At 52.0% G+C, this 20674-nt stretch overlaps 2 protein-coding genes across 6 annotated transcripts in view; both read right to left on the reverse strand.

Annotated features, from left to right (window-relative positions):
- Positions 1 to 3034: 3034 nt before the first annotated feature.
- On the reverse strand, positions 3035 to 4621 carry PLA2G1B (phospholipase A2 group IB). The gene is made up of 4 exons (XM_069871133.1): positions 4572 to 4621; positions 4339 to 4498; positions 3475 to 3602; positions 3035 to 3218 (listed from the first exon to the last, which is right to left on the reverse strand). Exons 1-4 carry the CDS (start codon positions 4603 to 4605, stop codon positions 3097 to 3099), a joined length of 444 nt encoding a protein of 147 aa, XP_069727234.1. The 5' UTR covers positions 4606 to 4621; the 3' UTR covers positions 3035 to 3096.
- A 3355-nt stretch (positions 4622 to 7976) lies between these two features.
- Positions 7977 to 20674, reverse strand: part of MSI1 (musashi RNA binding protein 1) — a 29092-nt gene continuing 16394 nt past the window's right edge. For 2 of the 5 annotated variants that reach the window (XM_069870811.1, XM_069870815.1), the window contains 9 exons: positions 19178 to 19226; positions 17152 to 17234; positions 16836 to 16953; positions 15144 to 15224; positions 13829 to 13885; positions 10849 to 10917; positions 10569 to 10741; positions 10092 to 10157; positions 7977 to 9211 (listed from right to left, as the gene is read on the reverse strand). In XM_069870811.1, the coding sequence (XP_069726912.1) occupies positions 10116 to 10157; positions 10569 to 10741; positions 10849 to 10917; positions 13829 to 13885; positions 15144 to 15224; positions 16836 to 16953; positions 17152 to 17234; positions 19178 to 19226 (672 nt within the window). In that variant the 3' untranslated portion in view covers positions 7977 to 9211; positions 10092 to 10115. The remainder of the gene's footprint in view (positions 9212 to 10091; positions 10158 to 10568; positions 10742 to 10848; positions 10918 to 13828; positions 13886 to 15143; positions 15225 to 16835; positions 16954 to 17151; positions 17235 to 19177; positions 19227 to 20674) is intronic. The other 3 variants (XM_069870813.1, XM_069870814.1, XM_069870816.1) reach the window with 3 other exon arrangements.

Consider the following 20674-nt stretch of genomic DNA (forward strand, 5'->3'; position numbering starts at 1 on the left):
GAGCTGTGACTTTTCCATGCTACAGGCAAGCAGTTTTGAGTGAACGACCTACGTGCTGCTTGCCCTTGCCAAGACCTAGATAACATATGCAGCTTCAGCATATGCAAATCAGAATGGTACCTTTTTGCTAATGAGAGAGGATTTCTGGGACATTCTGCTACACCTGTACCAGAAGACCCATGCAAAAAAAAAAAATGTATATAAAGATTTAGACATATGCTGCATTTAGATGTCCAGTGATCCTCTATCTTCACATTGGCAAGAGCCAAGGAGAAGAAAATCCAACTGGATTCTGTCATTCTAAAGACTGACTCTCTGCAACAAGTCAGCCTGTGCCCCAGAGTTCACTGGCTGCCACAAACTGCTGTCAGTGAGAGGGCAGCAGTGCCTGGCTCCTCACTCAAGCAGATGGCACATGACAGAAATCAGATTATGATTCTCCCCCTATTTAGCACTTGGTGTGACAGAACTGAACTGGGTTGAACAATCAGCTCCGGCGTCCGTGCACAGAACTGACCACGGCTGCAGCAAGGCTCCTCGTCTCTCTGTGCACCTACTACTGCTACAAACAGGAAGATGTGCCGACAGGTAAGGAAAGCTACACGGTCCTCAGGAAACTGAGGCTATCATACAAGAGGGATTAAGGCTGCCTTCTCACTAAAATGAGTCCCTTTGTAGCTTGGGGAAAACAGCACTGGAGCTGAGACAAGAAACAAACACTTTTTGATGTGTTTTTACAGCTTAGCACGAATGGGAATAATAACCTCCACTTACAGAGTTGCATACAGCCAAATGGATTGAAGATGGTTCCTAAAGCTCTGCCAGAACTATGGTGATTGGCCCTTTCAGTCAGAGGAAAAATTGGAGCTGTGAAGAGCTGATCAAAGAGGAAAGCTTGCTTTAAAGGGAGTGATGCGGCTCATGAAAAGCACCTGAAAAATCCAGGAAATAAGTTAAATGGAAGATAAACCAGGTACCTTGCAAAGAAAGTGGATAGCTTTCTCCTATAGACCTTGCAGTTGCAGCAAATGGTTTCTGCTCAGGTGGTGATAAAAAGAGATACGATACTGTATCCAGCAGCAAATCAGTTGATCTGATTTAATATCTTCTAAAATAGACCATGGAATGCCAACCATCTTCCTTGTGCTTCCCCTGAGCTCCTTCTGCAGTGCCCACTGGCACTGTGGCCCTTTCTGTAAGGTCTTCTGAGAAAAAGCATGACGAAGAAGGTAGATAAACAGTATCACTATTCTCCCTGAGATCCTACCTGAACGATCAGGAACAAAACCGCTTTAGGAAGGTGAAAGGCAAAGCTGGGATTTGTCCAGTCCGGTCCTGTTCAATGTCTTTATCAATGACCTGGATGAAGGCATCGAGTGCACCCTTAGCAAGTTTGTGGATGACACTAAGCTGGGTGGAAGCGTGGATCTGCTGGAGGGCAGGGAGGCTCCAAAGGGATCTGAACAGGCTGGACCGCTGGGCTGAGTCCAATGGCATGAGGTTTAACAAGGCCAAATGCCGGGTCCTGCAAGGGGCACAACAACCCTGTGCAGTGCTACAGACTAGGAGAAGTCTGGCTGGAGAGCTGCCTGGAGGAGAAGAAAGGACGTGGGGGGGCTGGTTGACAGCGACTGAACACAAACCAGCAGCGCGCTGTGCTGCCCCTGCTTTCCTCTCGCCTTATCGCTTGGTTGAAGAGACCTGCACCCACCCCACCACGCTCCCTCTTGTAGCCGAGGGCGAGCTCTCCCCTCAACGTTCCGGGCTCCGCAGGCGCTCAGAGCCGCCTCAGGGAAAAGGGCGGGAAAGCGCCTCGCGAGGGGCGGGGCTGCGCGGGGCCGTGATTGGGGTGGGGGGGGAGCTGCCGCCATTCCCCGCAGGGAGTGTTTGGTTAGAGCTGCAGTAGAGCTCGGTCTCATCTAGGGAAGGAAACTCTCCCACAAGGCCCAGAGCAAAGTCCTACAGCTGGGTCGGGGCAATCCCCCATTTCAATACAGGCTGGGGGATGATTGAGAGCAGCCCTGAGGAGAGTCCTTCCCAGGTGATTGGAGGTGATTGATGAGAAGCTGAACATGAGGCAGAAACCAACCATGTCCCGGGCTGCTTCAGAAGCAGCAGGGCGAGGGGAGGGGATTCTGCCCCTTTATTCCTCTCTTGTGAGACCTCATCTGGAGTAGTGTGTCCAGTTCTGGAATCCTCAGCATAAAAAAGAGATGGAGCTGTTGGAGCGGGTCCAGAGGAGGCTACAAGGATGATCCGAGGGCTGGAGCATTTCCCATAGGAGGCCAGGCTGAGGGAGTTGGGCTTGTTCAGCCTGGAGAAGGCTCCGAGGAGACCTTATAGTGACCTTCCAGTGCCTGAAGTGGCTACAAGAAAGCTGGGGAGGGACTGTTCACAAAGACCTGTAGTGATAGGATGAGGGCCGATGGGTATAAACTGGAGAGGGGCAGATTTAGACTAGACATTAGAAGGAATTTCTTCACCACAGTGGGTTTGAACTAGGTGATCTTTAAGATCCCTTCCAATGCAAACTATTCTGTGATTCCATAATTCTAGTTGTGGTTTTTGAAAGTTAGACATAATGTCCCTGTGACTGCATGTTTGGGGTTTTTCTTTTTCTAACAGTGTTTTTGCAGACACTGCTCATTCCTTGGAGATGGTAACACCCTGTATTCGGTGTGATCTGCCGAGCAGAGGCCTCTGCTGCTGTGCCCACCTCTGCAGGCCTCCCCCATCTCCAGTGCGAGCTCAGGCAGAGCTGGAGCCAAAGCTCCAAATGAGCAGATTTGACTGTTGTGACATTCACAATAATATTAAAATGATTCCTTGGAAAGTAATAGCATATGCATAAAATTTCTGGGGAAATTTATACACATTGGAAATCTATTCTGTCCCAGCTCTTGTCTGGCTGCACACGATTGATGGAGATCGCTCCCTCATGTTGCCCAGGCCTGATAGAGGACGCTTGCTTTCTAAAAACTCAAAACCGAGTCTTAAGAGAGTTTATTTGTCAGCATTTTCAGTATCAGTTGCAAGGTATTTTTATTTGAGAGAGGCAGCCGCAGGCCGCTGCCACCCTGAGGGACAGGGGAGGGCCTAGTGGCAGTATTTCTTGGTGTCCAGCCTGCTGTGCTGGGGGTTGTAGGGTGCCTTGGCAAAGCACATGGCAGCAGTGCGGTCACAGTTGCAGATGAACATGGCGCACTCCTTGTTCTTACCTGGGGGAAAGAGCAGGAGATGTCAAACCCCATGCCCCCTTCTCTGGGCGCAGCAGTGGCTCAGTCACCTTTGAGGGTGTGCGTGCTGCTCCCCACTAACCCCTGACCCCAGAGCTGCACGCTCCAGCCCAGCAGCCTCCCAGCTCCTTCCTGCCTCCCTCCCTGCCACAGAAGCACCAAGCGTAATGCAGCCCCATTCCTTCAGAAGAGACACAGGAGCAATGTTTGAAGCAGAGTGATGTGAAAGTGGACATACTGCTACACGTGATCTCTTTGTTGGAGCAGCTGAACCTGTACAGCTTTGTGTAGGGGTTGTCCAGGATGAATGTGCATGACTCTAATTTCTCTGCCTGTGAGTAGCACTCATCATGTGCTTGACAGCACCTGGAAACAAGGAGGAAAAGGTCAGAAAATACCAGAAATGCAAACTCAGCTGACCTGTACAGCATGAAAATATGCAAGGATTGCTTTGACAGGGCACTGAACAAAAAAAAGATACCCAGTGATAAGAGGGCAGGCATGAAGGACCTCAAAGGGCCATGGTTCTGCCAGCCCGTGGTCCATGTACTTACTGGAGCATCTTCACTGGTGTCTAACGGGCTCAGGGAAAGTGAAAGACGGCATTTTCCCCTTGCACCCTGTCAGAGCCTGGCAACTGAAGAGCCAACAGCCAACACCATTCACTGTGTCTTGGCTGTCAGACTTGTGCGATTTCTAATCTGCTTGAGCTGCATCTTAGTATTTTGCAGCTCAGCCCTGCACGTGGCGATGGCCGTGTGCTGGGCAGCACGTGCAAAGCTGCGTCCGGGTGGCTGGTACAGCACTGCTGCAAATAAATGGTGGGATGAGTGCAGCGTAGCTGCTGCAGAAGAGAAAACAGAGTTTTTTGGATTATATTACCTATATAGAATATGTAAAATATAAATTAGTAATAAGGCATCAAGGTGTGATACTACACACCCTTTTCTCCTTGAATTGGTCTTTGAGAGAAAGCTCCATTCACAGCAGCCAGAGGGTTTTGTGAACATTTACAGGCAGGGCCAGCCGAGAGGAAGCTGGCGTGTGGAACCGTGGAAGCACAGGCAAGGCAAGAGGTTTGTAAAAACAGAGTTTTACACACTTATCAAGCTCATCCACTGGTGTCCCGCTGCCTCCCAAGCCACAGTAGCAGCCGTAGTCAGCAAAGTCCAGGAGAGGGTAGCTTTCCGGCATGGTGCATTTGATCATGCTGCGAAGCTCCCACACAGCTCGAGGTGAGACGCCATCGCCGGCTACACCCACTGAGGAGAGAGGCAGATGTTAGCGTTAGGCATGGTCTTACCAGTCCTGAGGTGCTGAGGGCCACCCACACACCCGACAGCAGGAAAAGCAGGGCCAGGGACTTCATTCTCGGAGGACTTGATGGAAAGAATCATGCTGCAGTAAACGCAACTCTCTATATAAGCAGCTCTCCTTGACGAGGGCATGAGATAAAGAAGCCAATATTTATGTTACTAAATGCAGACTTTTTCCATTGGAGGCTGTGGGCAGCAGGTTGTTACATGGCCAGTTGAAGGCCGGTGGAGTTAAATCTTTGAAAGCCAGAAAGGCAAATATTTGCTCTCTAGATTTTTGCTATTACATTATTTTTAACGCTACTGTTAGAAGTCAGCCTCAAGATTTGGATAGTTTTAAGTGTGCTGTGCTAAAAAATAGCAGCAGTGTGGTAGCTGAGTTGGAAATTGGTGGCACACCACCATCCATCCTACTAATACCGGCATCTCCTTTTTATGGTATCCTATTTATTGTTAATTCTGTACTTCTTCATGGGTTCTTCTGGCCTAATTCAGAGAAGGTACAGATCTTCCACTTACCCCACATGGCCTTTTGGCATGAGCTGAACCGAAAAAAATTCAAGCTGTTTTTTGCTTTGAAACCATATAGGAGGAATAGGCACTAACTTAGGCAAGAAAGAGGAGCCAAGCAACCTGGAAAGCCTCTGTACCTGGCTTAAAGAAGGAATAGTGTCTGTTTTCACGTAACCTTAAGGGAGTTATGCTGGAAATGAACCGGGCTTGGACATTTCGATGTACCCAGCAGACTTGAGTAGCTCAGAGACAACAGTTTCTCTTCCTCCAGCACCAAAGCAGAAGCCAGCAAGGCCCTCTGCTTCTTTGTGCCAAGGCATGAAGTTGGACACCTTGATATAAGATCACAAAACAGGTAAGAAAAAGCCTCCTGGGGCCAGCCAGAGCAAGTCCGAAATACTGCACTCACATTCCGACCCCAGAGGCTCTAACGCTGTCAGGGCTACAGGTTTGCACTTTGTACACACTCAAGATACAGATGCTGCACTACTCACTTGATAATAAGAGTCTGCGTTTATGTCTAACGCACCAAACAAGCCTTCAGTTTTCAAAAGCAGAGGAAGAGGCAAAGCCCACCTTCCCACAAATGCCTCATATACAGAGTGCTTATTCTGAGGGAAACAAGGTTCAAATGCCTGTTTTGGTAAGGGACAATGAGGATTTATTGCCCCTCAGGGGGTCTGAACTCTGTCAGGATGCTCACAGTGTCCTGACACGGCCACAGGAGATCTAGCTGAAGGCAGACACCTGATGAACAGCCAGAAGCACTTGGACTTGTTTGATCTCTCACCAGCTCCCCATTTCCCTGGGGTTTCCCGCTCATAGATCAGCTAAAGCCAAACAGGTGCTGAGATTCAGATTTGATATTCACGTGTCCTCATCACAAGAACACTGAGCGAACATTAAAGCCTGACGTAAAGGACATTCTGTACCACAGGCAGTTCAGAAGAAAGGATCTAATTTTTGCCCACAGATCAAGCTGCTGACTTTCCCTTTGACAGTGATTTCAGTGTTCTCTTTCCCCTTTGCCAAATTTACTCTTTACTATTTCTCTGTTCCCTTACCTGTGAACCTTATGACTCTACAATTCCTTTTTCCTCACCTCTCAATGTCTGATTTATTATTGGTGTTACCAAGAAAACTTCCAACAAACTGGCCTTTTAAAATCACAAGTCAAAAATACTGTAGTATCTTGGCTTTCATACATCTAAATTCAACAAGAGGATCAGCGAGTGTGGGAACGCGAGCATGTGAGCACTGCCAGCACCTCCTGAGAAAATTCCCAGCAGGGTGAAGATTTTTTCACCAATGCTATCCTTGTTTTCCTCAACCTGTGCTGTGTACACAGCCACTGGTCCTTGGTACACTTGTGAGGACATCCCAGCTCACAGCTGCTTCCAAACATACAGGCTTGAGCTCGAGAGGAGTTTCAAGAATTCTCTGTGATTCAGCACTGCTGCACAGGGTTCCTCACTATTTCACACTTGCTAGAAATTCACCATCCTCTTGCAGCATTGTTTATTAAGGACTTTTCTTCCCTTCCCATCTCCACATTTTACTTCCTCAGACCTGGCCTCCTTGGTCTGCCATAGTCATCGAATTCAGAGCCTCTGAGCCAAGCTTCTACGCACACACTGCCTCCTCCTTTCTTGAACTTACAAATATCCATAGAAGACTCTGTAATGCAGAGAAGAGACAGGACCTTGATTAAAACCAGATCACATTATGAACAGGGCCACTGCCAAAGTCCAGGAGCAGAACACAGGGTCACAGCCCTGCCTGGGGCTTTTATTGTAATGGCAGGATGCGACTCGGGCCAGGTCACCTGAAATCTCCATCTGAAAATCTCCCGCCCCCCCCCCAAAATGATGACAGAGAAGGGCAGTTTTCAAATAATTTATTAGGAATTTAAAACTGAAATCTGGAAAAAGGGTTACAGGTGTGGAGAGAACAAACATTGGAGTGTAATAACTTACTGGCTTAAAAACACAGCTTTATTTCTTTTAAAAAAAATGCCCACCCTGAAACCGGAGCCCCAGCCTCCAGGCAGTGGCAGCGCTGGCCAGGAGTGAATCACAGCCCGGCGCAGCACAGCTGGCCCTGGGTGTCTGGAGGGGGCACGGAAGCAGTTCAGCGCATACACCAAGAGGGAGAAAAGCGCTGTCCGCAGACCCAAATTTGAAGTATATAGAATAAAAATAAACCCAATAAAATGCAGCTCTTCTTTAATTAGGAAATATTTAAAAAAACAGACATACAGACTCTTGTCTCAGTAACAAAAATTATTGCTTTGTGTTTTCAGTACTAATCTGTTAAGTACCCTCTTACCTAAACAGAACTCTCCAAACGCATCGCCCGGGTCAGGACAAGCTCCGGCTGACGGGGAGGGATGGAAGCGAAGAAGGGCCCTGTGGGCACTGCGACCCTCCCAGTCCTTTCCTAAACGCCCCTCTCCCTTACGGGGGCTCAGTTTGGGGGAAGAGAGGGAATGATTTTTAAAACTTAAGATGAAGCTGTTATTTCCCTGGGAAAAGAATTTGGCTGCATCTTAATAAAAGGCTTAATCACCCCCCTTAACAAGGTCTTTGGTTCACTGAAATCCAGCCCCAAACCTGCCCCGTGTGCTGTCCCGCTGGAGGCTCCCCGGGCAGAGCGCTCCTTCGCAGGGGCCTGGGCTCCAGCAGGTTCTGGAGAAGGGTTCAGATCACCCCCCGCAAGGACAACAGACAAATTCCCACAGTCTTCAGAACACAGAGTAAAGCAAATGGGAAGCTGCAATTCTATAGTTCATATAATCCCTGAGAAGCCCTGAACCCGCCCCCAAATCACCACCCTAATGCTTTTCTCCCCCCGTTAATGACTCCCCAACCCAGCACCCAGCCCTTCAGAGAACTACCACCCAAATATTCCTCCCCCCCCTTGGCCCTGGCTGACAGCCCTTCCGATCCCCTCCTCTGGAGGAGGATCCCCTTTCCCAGGAAATCTTGACGCAAGCGATAGCGTTTGGAGAGTGAATTCCTTTCAAAGTAACCAAGACAAGCAACGGCGGTAAAGCCCTTTACCTACAGCCAAGCCAGAGGCCGGCACTACGGAGCTCAGGGATGGAGTCTGTACATCGAGCGATTGGAAGCAGCTTTAACCCGCTCAGCGAAACAGCCGATGGCCGGTACGTGTCACCCCCGCCCCCACCCCCCTTTCATCTCATCAGAGGTCTTAAAATCTTACAGTAAAAGGTATACAAAAAAAGAACGGAGTCCTGTCAGGATTCTGCTGGAGAGTATTGCTCACGCTGCGGCACCAAGTCCAGGACCTGGAGCTGCTCCTTGGAGCCAGGCTGCAGGCAGCAGCCAGGTTCAGCTCGCGATATTTACATATTATACAGGAGGAAAAAGAAAACCCCACGTAAAACTAAACCTAGGAAAAAAAATTCTTTCAGCTGTAAGGATAGTGTTTTTCACTTAGCAAAATATACATTTGTTTTGTTCCATAGCGATGTCCAACGTTTTCGGAACCTTGGAGTTTCACACTTTTCAAAGCCTCACATTTACAAAACAGAAACAATTAAAAACAGTTTCTTTAAAAAAAATAGAAATACATCAGTTCCTCAGCCTTTGCTCTCTCTGCGTCTCTTTCTTCCCTTCAGAACTGCATTCTCGTTACATACCGTGCTTTAAAAACACTGACGACAACAACAACAGAGTTGAAAATATTCAAAACAGTTTCAAAGCCAAATAAAAATACTCCTCAATAAAAACTACCTAACACAATCACAAAGCCAATTCATAAAATATGTCTACTAGCTCGGGAAAGAGCAAACAACAAAAAGAAGGGGTAGCCCCCCAAAAAGATAAAAAAATAAAATAAAAAAATAAACCTAACAGCTAATAAAATAAATAAAAGAAGAATCGGTGGGCTGGGGGCAGGGAGGGGGAAGCGTAAACCGTCGGTGGTTAGTAAGAAAGCGAGATGATCTCCTCGGGTTCAGTCCAGTGTGGTCTGGTCAAAGGGAGAGATCCGGGCAGGGCGGCAGGAGCCTGGCAGCCAGCCGGCAGTGTGCAGTTTGATTCAGGAAAAGGTAACCTTGGCTCATCCCCCGAAGCTCACCAGGTCCTCCAGCCGCTGGCCTCGGTCCGGTCACTGGGGAGTCTGCAGGACACAGCAGGGAGGGAAGGGACAGGATCTGGATCAACCAACAGCTGCGCTCCTGGGGTTTTCTTCCGCTGTGGTTCGACAGGTACGCTTGATACCCAAACGTGCTCAACGCAGACTGGCTCTGCATCTGGCTGGCCCAGCAATAAGGCAGAGCAGAGATGCTGCCACCTTTAACGGAGTCGCCCGGGCAGCGGGGCTGCACACACCCTGCAGCCCGCCCAGACCTGCAGCGCCCCAGGAGGCCTGTGACACAGCAGGGTCCGATCATTTTGCCCTGCCTGGCTGCCATGGGCTGCTGTCTGCACACTGTTTTCTGCAAGTTTTGCCCTGCTTTTTGAAAAGCAAGGGGTAGTTTCATTTTAATTTTGAGCCAGCTAACTTCAGCCACCTTTCCAAAGCAAACAGACCACTCGCCAGTTCCCTATTGGGTCCAGAATCAAAACAGATCAGATTCACATTTTCCTTCTGCCCTTCTCCCAGGCAGAAGAGGATAAACCTTGCTGCCCAGAGGCAGTGGTCTCGGCAGCAGTGAGAAAAGCAGCTGCATGGAGGAGGCTTCCTCAGCCACACAAGCCAAGCTTGCATCTCAGGATCACCTCTGGGTTGTGACTGTGGCCAACCCTGCAGACCTTTCCTCTTTCTGTCAGTGCTCCCATTTCCTTCCCCTTTGCACCTAGACACCAAGAGATCTCGAGCTAAGAACCCAACCTGCCAAGTCTCTGGTGCAGAAGCAAGCGCCAGGTCTGCCCCGCTGTCTGGGTCTGGCTGGCAAGCCTCTCAGCAGCATCCACGGCTCCTGCTGAGAGCCCCAGCACAGGGTCCAGCTCAGAAATTTGCTCCTCTCATTACCTGTTTCTGTTTGAAGCTCTCTTACCTCCTGCCTCCTTGGTCCCCAGCTTCAGTGATACCCATTGGTAAAAGCTGTTGCAATCAAGGGACCCTGCAAAGAAAGAGTTAAAACCTCACTAAAGCAAACCAAAGAAAAGTGAAGGAGAACCACTGCCACGACAAATCCAGTCACAGCCCAGATGCTAGAAAAGGCAGCTTCTGATGGAGGTGCCAGGTCTAAGGAGCACCTCACCCTGCAGGATGCTGCATCAGGGCGAGACAGGCTCGGACCAGGGAAAGCTCTGAAGATCGAGACCTTGAGCTGTGGTCAGGGAGAGCCTAGGGATGCGGCTCAGTGATGGTGTGGCAGATGCTATGGTGGGTGGTATTTCTTAACCAGAAAGCAGGCTGTGGGCTGAGAGGGGCCTGCCCACTGCTGCTCAGCTCCGTCACCATGTGGAGAGGCAGCCCCTTCCCCCTCCATCCTCCTCCCCCCGCGCAGAGCCCGGCAGCAAACACTCACCCCTAGGCTGTGGCCGAAGCCGGTGCTCGGGGCTGGACTGGCAGCACTGATGTAGCTGCTGACCCCTGAGTCCTGGTTGGCGGCTCCATAAAGCTCGGCCATCGGCCCGGGGCTGGTGGTGCCCAGAAATCCGCCGGTGCGACTGGGGGTGGAACCTACGGCAGGCAGCAAAACTACATAGTGAAGATCCCAAAAGTGCAACCCCGTCCCACCCCCCTCCCGCAACCCATCGCAAACCTCCGTGCCAGGACACCGCGCTGGGGAGGAAAGTGGCAGTTACCTGTCCCTCGCACCACGGCCGCCGCAGCCGCTGCTGCTGCCATTGGTCCATACGCAGTGAGGGGGATTGCTGGAAAAGAAGGAACAGGCAGCTCAGGGCACTGTGGCTCCACAAGAAACTCCTCAGCAGGAACCTTCACTTCCTACTGCAAAATGTCAGGCCCACACAGACGTATCAGCTTAGCGCATCACACAGGACATCCAAGGATGACAACAGGGGAGTGCACAGCCCTGCATTTATTGGTATCTCTGTGCACAGCGAGTGCCCGGGGAACTCCCTCACGGTGCTCAGCTAAGCCCACAGCCTGGAGCAGCCGAGGGCACAACGAGGAAGAGCTGGACCAGAAGTGGGCCACTTTAGGTGTATCCTGTCACTACTTAGCTTGTAAAATGCACTTAATCTGAAACTACAGATCCCGATTTTGGCTGTAAATGTGGAGAAACGCAGCAGCTGGCAGCTCAGCGTCCTGCGGCTCAGCCCCTCCTCTCTGTCCCCTGGTACTATTCTTGAATAACAGTTTAATAGCCTCTCTCTCCCTATTGCTCTACTCTTTTCGAGACACACTATCCTCCCCACTCTGAGTTTTGCTCCTGAACTGCTCAATCCCTTGCCATTCACTGCAGAAGAGCAGGAAACATATACCTAGGGAGTAGGAACTAGAAATGGCTTAATTAAAACAGTAAGTCTTAATTTATATGTAGCAGTTCTAATTTCCAACTCTACTGCCAGAGGCATCCAGCCCTCGGGGCAGGAGGCATCTAGCCAGTATGTTTCTCTTTGCCCTTAAAATGACTGGGTCAGCATTTCATGCTCGAATGTGAAATTCACTGTGATTCTGTTTAGAGCACCATAAAAAGAGGTCAGAACAAATCAATCGCGTTAAGGCTGGAACCCAGACTAGCTTATAAGGGAATATTTAGTAGCAGGCAACAGCCTGTTTCAAGCAAACGTCATAGGAGGCTTATATCTGGGTTAGCCGCTCATTACAGGCCATGGGCCGTCGTGAGCACGTTGCTGCTTCACACAAGCCCCAAAAATACTGTTCCAGGGAGGAAAGGCTGCTGGCAGCCACCCTTCTGCAAGTCCCTACACACAACCGAACAAATGCAGTTTTACTGAGAACAGAGGTCAGGTCTTCTTAAAAAGACTCTAGTTCTTTTTCCAAGAAAAATCCCTTCTTGCTTTTGTGGTTTTTCTACTGAGACACCAGGTTTGTGTTGTGATGACAAAGCACCTGCACGTTAGCTCCCTGCACGCTGGAGCAATCATCCCTGCTTGTGCCATCCCCTCAGCTCAGCGCCACTTGCCAAGCACAGAAAGCACAGCCCATTGACGCGTACGCAGCCACTTGAAGGCACAAGGGCCCTCGAGCGCTGCACAGCTCCCTGAGCCTTTGTAGGAACGAAGGGGGGGCCCTGCCCTTTGTGGTACCAACTCCAGCCTATAGATGGGAATCGCAGCTCTTGGCCCAGCCAAGAGGCTGCACAGGGGCTGTTTAACAGTAGGTAAGCAGAACGGGAAGGGAAGAATGCCACGATCCCCAGCTGGTACTTCAGCGAGACACTCGGGACTGTAAGCTAACGTGGCACCCAGCCAGGACAGCAGCATTAACAACTTCTTGTTGTGCCGAGCCCTGGTGCACCCCAGCCGCTGGTGACAGCCAGGCCCCCGGCGATTCACCTCCGCTAGGAAAAGGCACGGTGCAGCTGGGGTGGACCTTGGAGGGAAAAGAGCTTCTGCCAAGGCACCAGCATTCCTCTACAGATTTTATGGGTTTTGCTGAAAAACACGCATGTAAATAAACAACCGGTCCCACGTGTCCTCGGTTTGGCAACCGGAAGGCTCGGAGGTGGGGTCAGGTGCTCAAGCGGTTGCCTGCATGGTGTCAGGGAAGGGTTTTACTAAGAGGGAGCTGGGATGTGGTCTTCCCCTCCCTTCCCTGGGGCAATTTGTTCATTGGTGGCTGCCAACCTCAGCTCAGGAACAGAGGCTCTCTGAGGAATGACACGGTTCTGTGCCACAGAAACGCCCTTTTGAGCCTGTTGGTGCTGATAATTCCAGGACAGCTTCTCAGGAAGCTTTTCCACACCCCTGTTGCAGAGAGATTCAAACCCTGACAGAGGCAGGGGCAGGGAAGCGCTGGGGAGGAGGAACACCATGGAAATAAGATGGCACGTGGGGAGTAGGGTGCTACACAAAGCTGCTTTTCTACGACAAAACCATGGACATGACAAAGCAGGGGAAAACATGGCCATGGAAGGGAGAGCAGACAGAAGGAGCATCACTTAACAATAACACTCTGCACACAACCCAGGGGCTGAGGATCCAGAGAGTATTTGCACTGAGCCAGGACTACAGTCCTTGGAGAACGGCCCTCTGCTCACATTTCATTCCATAGTTCCCTATGAGCACGGCAGGACTTCGTAGAGTTCCACCATGCTCACTTCTGCCCTAGAAGCCTGTGTGGGAGCAGCTGGGGAGCTGCACCACCCACAGCAGAGACAGCACTCCCTGCAGCCCCTCCTGCGCAGGGAAACGGGATTAGAGTAACCAGGAGTGCTCCCACACCCTCTCCCTCCTCCCAGCACTCAAAATCTCATCCTTGCAGCAGCTCAGGTTAAGGTCATTTATAGACCTTTGAGAAGTCACCCTGCTCTCTGCAGTTTTCCATATCTGGTTTACACTCAGCCTGGGGCGAGGAGCTAAAAATGAGGTAAGCAGCAGGAAACGCCATCTAAGAATTACACGCCTCCATTTGGTATGACCTGCATTGCCCTTCTCAGAGGCCATACACATGGCTCTGATTGCCTCTCCATCTTCCCAGCCGCAGCTCTGGATGGAGCTTGTACAGATGGAAGAGGAAATAAGGAACATTTCCAGTCTGACTGTGCCAGGCTGTGGAGCAGCAACATCACTGGAACAGCCCAAAGCCCCAATCTCCCCTTCCAGCTTGTGAGTTTAGGAAATGAGCAGGACTGACCTGTTAGCTCAGGGAGGACGGGGGCACTCGGGAGAGGGGTCCGCTCTACACGGAACTCTAAAAACGAAATGTAAGACAGCTTAGGAACTCATCAAACGCTCCGAAGGAGACCCCATGGAGAGATGGCTGCAGGGTCTGCTGGGGGGGCAGCCTGCAGCCAGACTGCAACCAGAGCAGTGTCTTTGTTAAATTAATTTATAACTGGTGCTGAAAGGTGCTGGACTCCTGCCCTGGAGACTGAAAGGATCCATTTTTAGAATAAATCTGGCCAAGGTAGGGCATGTGCAAGCTTCACTGTGCAGCCTCAGGCCTGCCCTGTGACCCATCCAGTCTGGCTGCTGTGCCAGCGGGTGCTCCTTATGCGCTGTGCTCATCCGGGTGCGGGTTTACAATCAGGCACTTGGAGCCACTACAACTGAGATCCAGAAACTGGATTCACAAAGAGCTTCCAGACAGCCAGGAGGCAACAGCAACTTCCAGCCACAGTCAGCCTGGGCTTGCCTCAGGTGGAGGCAACTTCCCATTCCCAGCCCCTAACATCCAGACTCCATATATAAACCATCAAACCGAGGGATGGAGTAAGGAAGGAATGCTCAGAGTTGCCACTTCTCTAGAAAATAGCAAGACAGCCTTTTCTCTGACTGTGCTCTGCCTCGCTCCTCTGCCTCGCAGAGAATGGGAGGGAGGAGGCCTCAGAAAGCTCTGAGCAGCTGCAGCACAGCAGGTTCCAGACACTGATCGCACAGTGCATGTTCTGAGCACATGGTGGAGTTGGGAGCTTGAAACCACCCGGCGTGCAGGGATCTGCAGCCCATCGCCCCAGCAGATGTTTTCTGGAGGCTGCGAGCAACCCAGGCGCTGTTCAGAACACAACCACAGCATTGCAGGCGCCTGCATTTTGGGTGCCCAGGAGTTTCCCGGCCCACGGAAAGCCACGTTTTAAAATTCCGTGCTACTTTCAGAGTGGTGGCAACTCTGGTCAAGAGAGACAGACAGACACAAAGGCAGCAAGACAGGCAGAGCTGCAGGGGCCCTTCTGTGTCACAGCAGCAGCCCTACAGGGGAGGCCAACATAAAGGGCGTCAGAGAAGCCTTGGGCTTTTCCTGCCACCGAAGTGTGAGGCTAATCCTAATGAAGGACAGGCTGTTCCCACCTAGACCAGGGCTTCTCCCCTCCCCCTTCCACATCCGTCTCCAATTTAAAGAAAGACCGAACAGGGGAAAGGGTGAAGGGGGCAGAGCCTGGGTCACTGTCCATGCGAGGGACTCCCGTCACCTGAAGGCAGACCAAGAACCGAGCAGGGCGCACACTCACCAGGGAACTGGTAAGTATAGCCGGGTGCAATGCCAGTGTAACTCCGGCTCGCATAGGTGGCAGCTTGGAAGCCTGGATAACCTGGGGGAAGAGAAAAGGGCTCTGGTTACTGCAAGCTCGCAGGGTCCACACCTTCGTTGTCTGGGTGCTCACGAGCAGTGTGACCGTTGGAGTTAGAAAGCACGAACAGGACAAGTGGCTGAAACCCCTGAAATGGCTGGGCAAAACACACGGCACAAGCAAGTTCGCCGAAGAGTTTTAGCAGGCCCATTTAATTTTTAACTCACTCCAAACATGTAAGGACATGGAGATCTTCTCAGAAGCTCATAGCTCTGCAGACTCAGGCTTTCTGATGCATCAGCCGGATTTACAAACAGGAGGAGATCAGGGAGGTGGGGGCACTTGAACGGCTGAATAGCTCTGAGTCACTTTTAAGTGCTGGTGGATGCAGGCAGAGCACTTCTTCCTGGCACCAGGTGGGAGGACAACTCCTGCTGTTCCCCAGGAAGCTGACCACTGATGAAGAACAAGCTTGCGAGAATGCAGGGTATTGCCTCAGAGATGAATATTTGATTTGAGATCTCCCACGATATGAGTATATGGATTTCCCAATGACTCAGCTTGAGCCTTGCCGCTTTAAAATTCTGATGGCTTAGAAAAGGCAAAACCCAAAGCCACAGGCTGGAGATTTATTTTCCGTCAATAAGTCAAGTGAAAACATTAGGGGAAAAAATGCCCTTTTTGGGGTTTTGTTCAGTGACTTAACTGCTACTCAGCAGGCTGACCAAGGAGAGCCAGGCTTAGTACACCCTGCCCAGCAACACCAGCCATGATCCTGAGCAAACAGTGTGTGCTCCTGGTTTGGCTCGAGCCTGGCTACAATGAATAGAGGGAGGGAGAGATGGCAGGAACAGCACCTGTGCTGGAAGGGTCATGCTTGACCCTCAGATCCAGGCACGAGAGTTTGTAGACACGGAAACAAAGGCTACAGAAGACTTTTTTCTTTTTATAATCTTGTATGTGAACACATTTGCCTCAGCATCACGGACAGACACGAGACTGAGCCTGCCAGACACCAACTTCTCCTTACAAGACAGTCCCACAATAAAGGCACCGTTTTCCTTGCAACACCAGGTACCTGCTGTCCCTGAGAGGGAGGGAACAAAGTGAGACAAAGCTTAACTAGAACTTTAAGGGCATTTTTACAGTCTTTAAATGGCAGTAAGTACATCTATATGAACCGTTGCTTCAGTGGAAGCTTGGGGACTCTTTAATCATCTAATGAATTGGAAAGCCTGTAGAAGTGTGGGAGGAAGATGCCAGGGCACAAATTACTCCACACTCTGTTCAGCTATGTGCTTACAACCTATTCCACAAGAGCCATTAAAGAATAACAGTCTGTATGCTCTGTCACTGCGGGGCCGTGCACAGAGAGGCAGAGGGCCAGAGCAGCCCAGCACACGCTGCATCCAGCTCGGGCTGTCGCAGGGCAGCGGTGACAAGTTTGCAGTTTTTGCAGGTGCCACCAGAGGGCAAGTGGTGATCGCAAACAGGTCCTGGCAGCCCCCAAGCACCGCAAGGCCTTGCACTAGAGAGAGCTGCCCTTGGCCGCCCTGCTCACTCTGGAATAAAACCTCTAAGCTGCTGCCTGGCACGGCCGGGAGCTGGGGAGGGATCTGTCCTGGGGCTTACCCAGCATGCCGATCCCGAGCATGAAGGCATCCATCCCGTAAGGCATGACTCGGGACCGCCCTCGTGCCGAGCCCGTGGGGGACATCACCTCCTTCGGCTGGGCTTTTTTACACTCCACCTGCCACAAAAAAAAAGCAAGGATAAGGCTCAGCTGGCATGGAGCGCTGCCACAGCACCAGGCAGGGCTCTCTGCCGTGCACTCCCTGGCCCCGGCTACCACCAGCAACCTGCCCCTGGCCTGCACGCTGCCAGCCACTGCCCCATTCAATCCCGTTTCACTGCCCCTTCCTCCCAGAGTGCTGCCCCAGACACTCACCATTTTGTTGTTGATCTCATGGAAGTGGATTTCACACACTTTTTCCACAATGTCTTCGCTTTCAAATGTGACAAACCCAAACCCTGAAGAAAAGGCAAAACTCCTTGATCAGGTCAGAGCTCTGCACAGTTTGCAGCCGCTACCCACACCCCTTTATTGGCAGGAGAAGAGAAGGACGGTACAATCAGCCCTTTCTAAAACGCCTGTCACTCATCTTCCCTCTCCAGCAAACCCTGCTTTTACACATGAGAAGAACAGAACCATCTCTTTATAGGCCCCCCTTTCCTCCTCACCCTGTACCTCCCACCTGCTCTGAACCCAACTGCCCTCAAAACCAAGTATTTTTTTTTCCGCTTTGCTATTTGCAAGGCAAAACGCGTGGCTGATAATGCTGGGGAGGATCCCGGCCGACGCTCACACAAAGAGCCGGTGGAGAAACGAACAGCTGCTTCCCAGGACATCGCCGTTCTCGCTCAGCGCGCCCCACAAGCAGCAGCACCCTGCACGTTTCCTCAGCATAAAGCCTCATGTAAGCAGGCAAACAGCAATGCTGCTGTTCAAAGCAAGACAGATCTACACAAGGCAAGCGATTTGCAGGGTTTCACCTAGGCAAGGTTAGTATCTTGGCTAAGACGGGACAGCATGTTCCTGGTTCCTGGCCCACGCTCACACCTCCTTGCTCTCACCAGCCCCTTTGCTGACAGTTTTGGCAAAGACCAACTCGGGTGGGCAGACTGAACTCCTCTCAGCTGACTGCAGCCGCTTCCGGAAAACTGAGGCAGGTGGGAGGATGTCTTTAAGCTTGCCTTGTGAGCAAGATGGGATTAAGCAGAGCTTTCCACTTTCCTGAACTGACCAGTGCCGTGGTGCTTTAAAATAACTTTCAAAACCAGATAGGGATCTGCTGCCCAGAACCCACTTGTTCCTTCACACTGCCAAAAATGTCTCTCCCCATAAACTCCTCCGTCTCTGTGCCCAGGTAGTTACGCACCATTCGCCTCAACAGCCACAACTGGAGGGGCTCAGGTGTTCAAGAATGAAACCCTGACGCCAAAGCCAGCCCTCAGCCCCACCAGAGCCTCATGCTGCAGACACGGCAGCCCTCCCTGCTCCTTCCAAAACACCCAACAACTCTGTAATCCAACTAGTGACCGGGAGGCACCCATGGAGGAGCAGGGGTTAACACTTCTTCCCTTTTAAGACGAAGCTGGAACAACACCTTGGGCCAGGCAACCACAGTAGATTTAACGGCTGCAGAAAAAAGGAAAAACCTGAAGGGCACAGAGTGTAGTGAGAACAGAAGGGAGCGTTCCCTCGCTGACCCAGGGGCAGAGGTGCTTGGAAGTGCCTCAAACAACACACAAGAGTGGCCCAGCACAAGGTTGTTACTGGCCCTGATTCGGAAGGCACCAAAGCTCTGTTTGCAGGTTAAGCTGCTGCCAATAAATCTCAGAGCTGGTCAACACTAGCGCCCTGCCGCACTCTGGGGCAGTCAGTCTCACCAGGGAAGCGGGAGGCAGGGATGCCCATGGGTGGGCCGGGTCCGGATAGTGCAAAATATTGCAACCTCGCTCCCATCCTGTAACCAAATCCCAGCAGCAAGACTTGGGTAAGAAAAGGTGACCTGGGAGCACAAGCAGGCTCCAGGCCGAGGAAGGGGCAAGAGACGGGCACTCTTCAGGCTCTCGTGTCAGCTTTCCCAGAGCTCAGATTACTCGGGACAAGGTAAGACACACACTGCGGGCTGCAGCCGCGGAGGTAAGCAGGCAGGGGAGGGGGCCGCCTCCTCTCACATATCTGCAACTCGGCGAGTTTACAGCACAGGAAGCGCACTGGACAAAAGCCCTCTGTGCTGTAAGGGACGCTGGTAAAGGATGCAGATGCGAAAGGATGAGGCGACTGGAGGCAAGATAAAGAGCAGCTGCGACCCGCGTGCCCTGCTGCTGGGATACTAACCCCTCCCTGGGCAAGACAGGGGGCAAACCCTCTGCAGTTCCCTCTCCTACGGCCACAAGGCCGCTCTCACCTCGGTGTCGGTTGGTTGTCTTGTCGAACATCAGCATCGCGTCGTCCACCTGCAAAGAGCAGGGCTCAGATCAGGTTATTGCTGTAGCCACGAGCACCCTCTAACACGTTTGCACACAGTTTCCCCTTCCCAACCCAGAGGGCATCAAGACAAACCCTCCCGCCCCTGAGAAGGAAGCAGGGTGGGCACATACGCACCCCCCAGGCAGGTCCCCTCGCCAGCCTGGGGCAGGTGCTGCTGGGCTGAGCCCCCTCGGCCCGGCCCCTGGCAGCAAGCGACCCCAATTGTTTGCCTGCGGCTCCAGCTGGGGGGCAAGGAGCAGGGAAGGCATTGTTCCCAAATCCCAGCCTCAAAGGAGAGGAGATTTAAGCGGGGGGGAGAGAAGCAAATCTGGAGAGGGGAGAGGAATAAGGGGCCTCCCAGCGACAGGGGAAGCGGAGGCCTCAGACAACAGAGCCTGCCTGGGAAAGCTGGGAAGCGCCCCCACCCCCACCCCAGAGGAGCCTTTCCTCTAAGTGAGGTTTGCCACTGCTGGAGGCTGTAATTAGAGCAAATTTACTGCAAGGCCTGAGCAGGGCTGCCTTCCCGGGGGGGAGGGGAGGCCAGATCCCATCCCCCAGCCGGCCTAGGGCTGCTCTCCTCCCAGGCCAGCGCATCCCACCGCCTGCTGCCATTTTTCCCCCCATCTCCCTGCTGGGGTTGCCTTGCAGAGACGCGTCTGCTCCACTCCGCGGGTCAGGCCCAGCAGGGTTAAAAAATACACTTCAATCCCTGCCGTGTAAGCCCCAGTGTAAACCTGTCCCACTGACCCATCCCTCCTCTCTAATACCACTGCCTTAATCCGATTATGAAACTGGACGTGCAAGTGCTCAGGGGAGGTGGCAGCAGTCTCCGGCCAGCAGCTGCCCTCCTCCTCTTTCTCCTCCTTCACTTCCTGCTGCTCCTCCTCCATGTGAGACCACAGCTCCCAGAGCAGGGAGCCTTCTGCGCCCTTGACTCCGCAGAAGGATTATTCCCTTGCCTCATCCCCAGGAAGCATCTGCATCGCTGCCTTCTCCACAACAGCCCACTGGCACTGCCCACCCCCCGGCACAGGCCTGTGCTGATGGAGAGCCCACAGCCCCAGGCGGGGAAGAGAGAGGGCTCAGACCCCCAGGACAAAATGGGACACCTGGCTCCACCTCCATGTCTCAAGGATGGAAGGAGCCCTTGGTTTCCAGTGCCACCACAAGCAGAGAGAGATCAACTTTGATGCCCTTGGGCTTGACCAACACATCCACCCTGCAAGAGCCAGGTGACAACCTGTTTCCTGCTCTTCCCATGCTCTTCCAGCTCCAGCTCAGTCTCCCTCAGCCAAGTCAACAAAAACCTGAGAAACATGCCATGTGTCCAGCTGGAGCCACAGCAGACATACTTTGGGTCTGTGTGAAGTTGTAACTCCTCAGCAGCTTCCCAAGACACAGCCAGGGAGCTGGAGGCTCATGATGCTCCCCTTCC

This window comes from Phaenicophaeus curvirostris, chromosome 17, assembly GCF_032191515.1.
Source record: "Phaenicophaeus curvirostris isolate KB17595 chromosome 17, BPBGC_Pcur_1.0, whole genome shotgun sequence".
NCBI lineage: Eukaryota > Metazoa > Chordata > Aves > Cuculiformes > Cuculidae > Phaenicophaeus > Phaenicophaeus curvirostris.

Excerpts from the sequence above, each read along its gene's own strand:
- PLA2G1B (XM_069871133.1), bottom strand. The coding sequence starts at position 4,605 with ATGAAGTCCCTGGCCCTGCTTTTCCTGCTGTCGG. Across the intron at positions 3,603-4,338 it reads CCAGTGGATGAGCTTGATAA|GTGCTGTCAAGCACATGATG; the intron begins GTGTGTAAAACT and ends CCTTGTTTCCAG. Across the intron at positions 3,219-3,474 it reads CAAAGAGATCACGTGTAGCA|GTAAGAACAAGGAGTGCGCC; the intron begins GTATGTCCACTT and ends TCTTTCCCCCAG.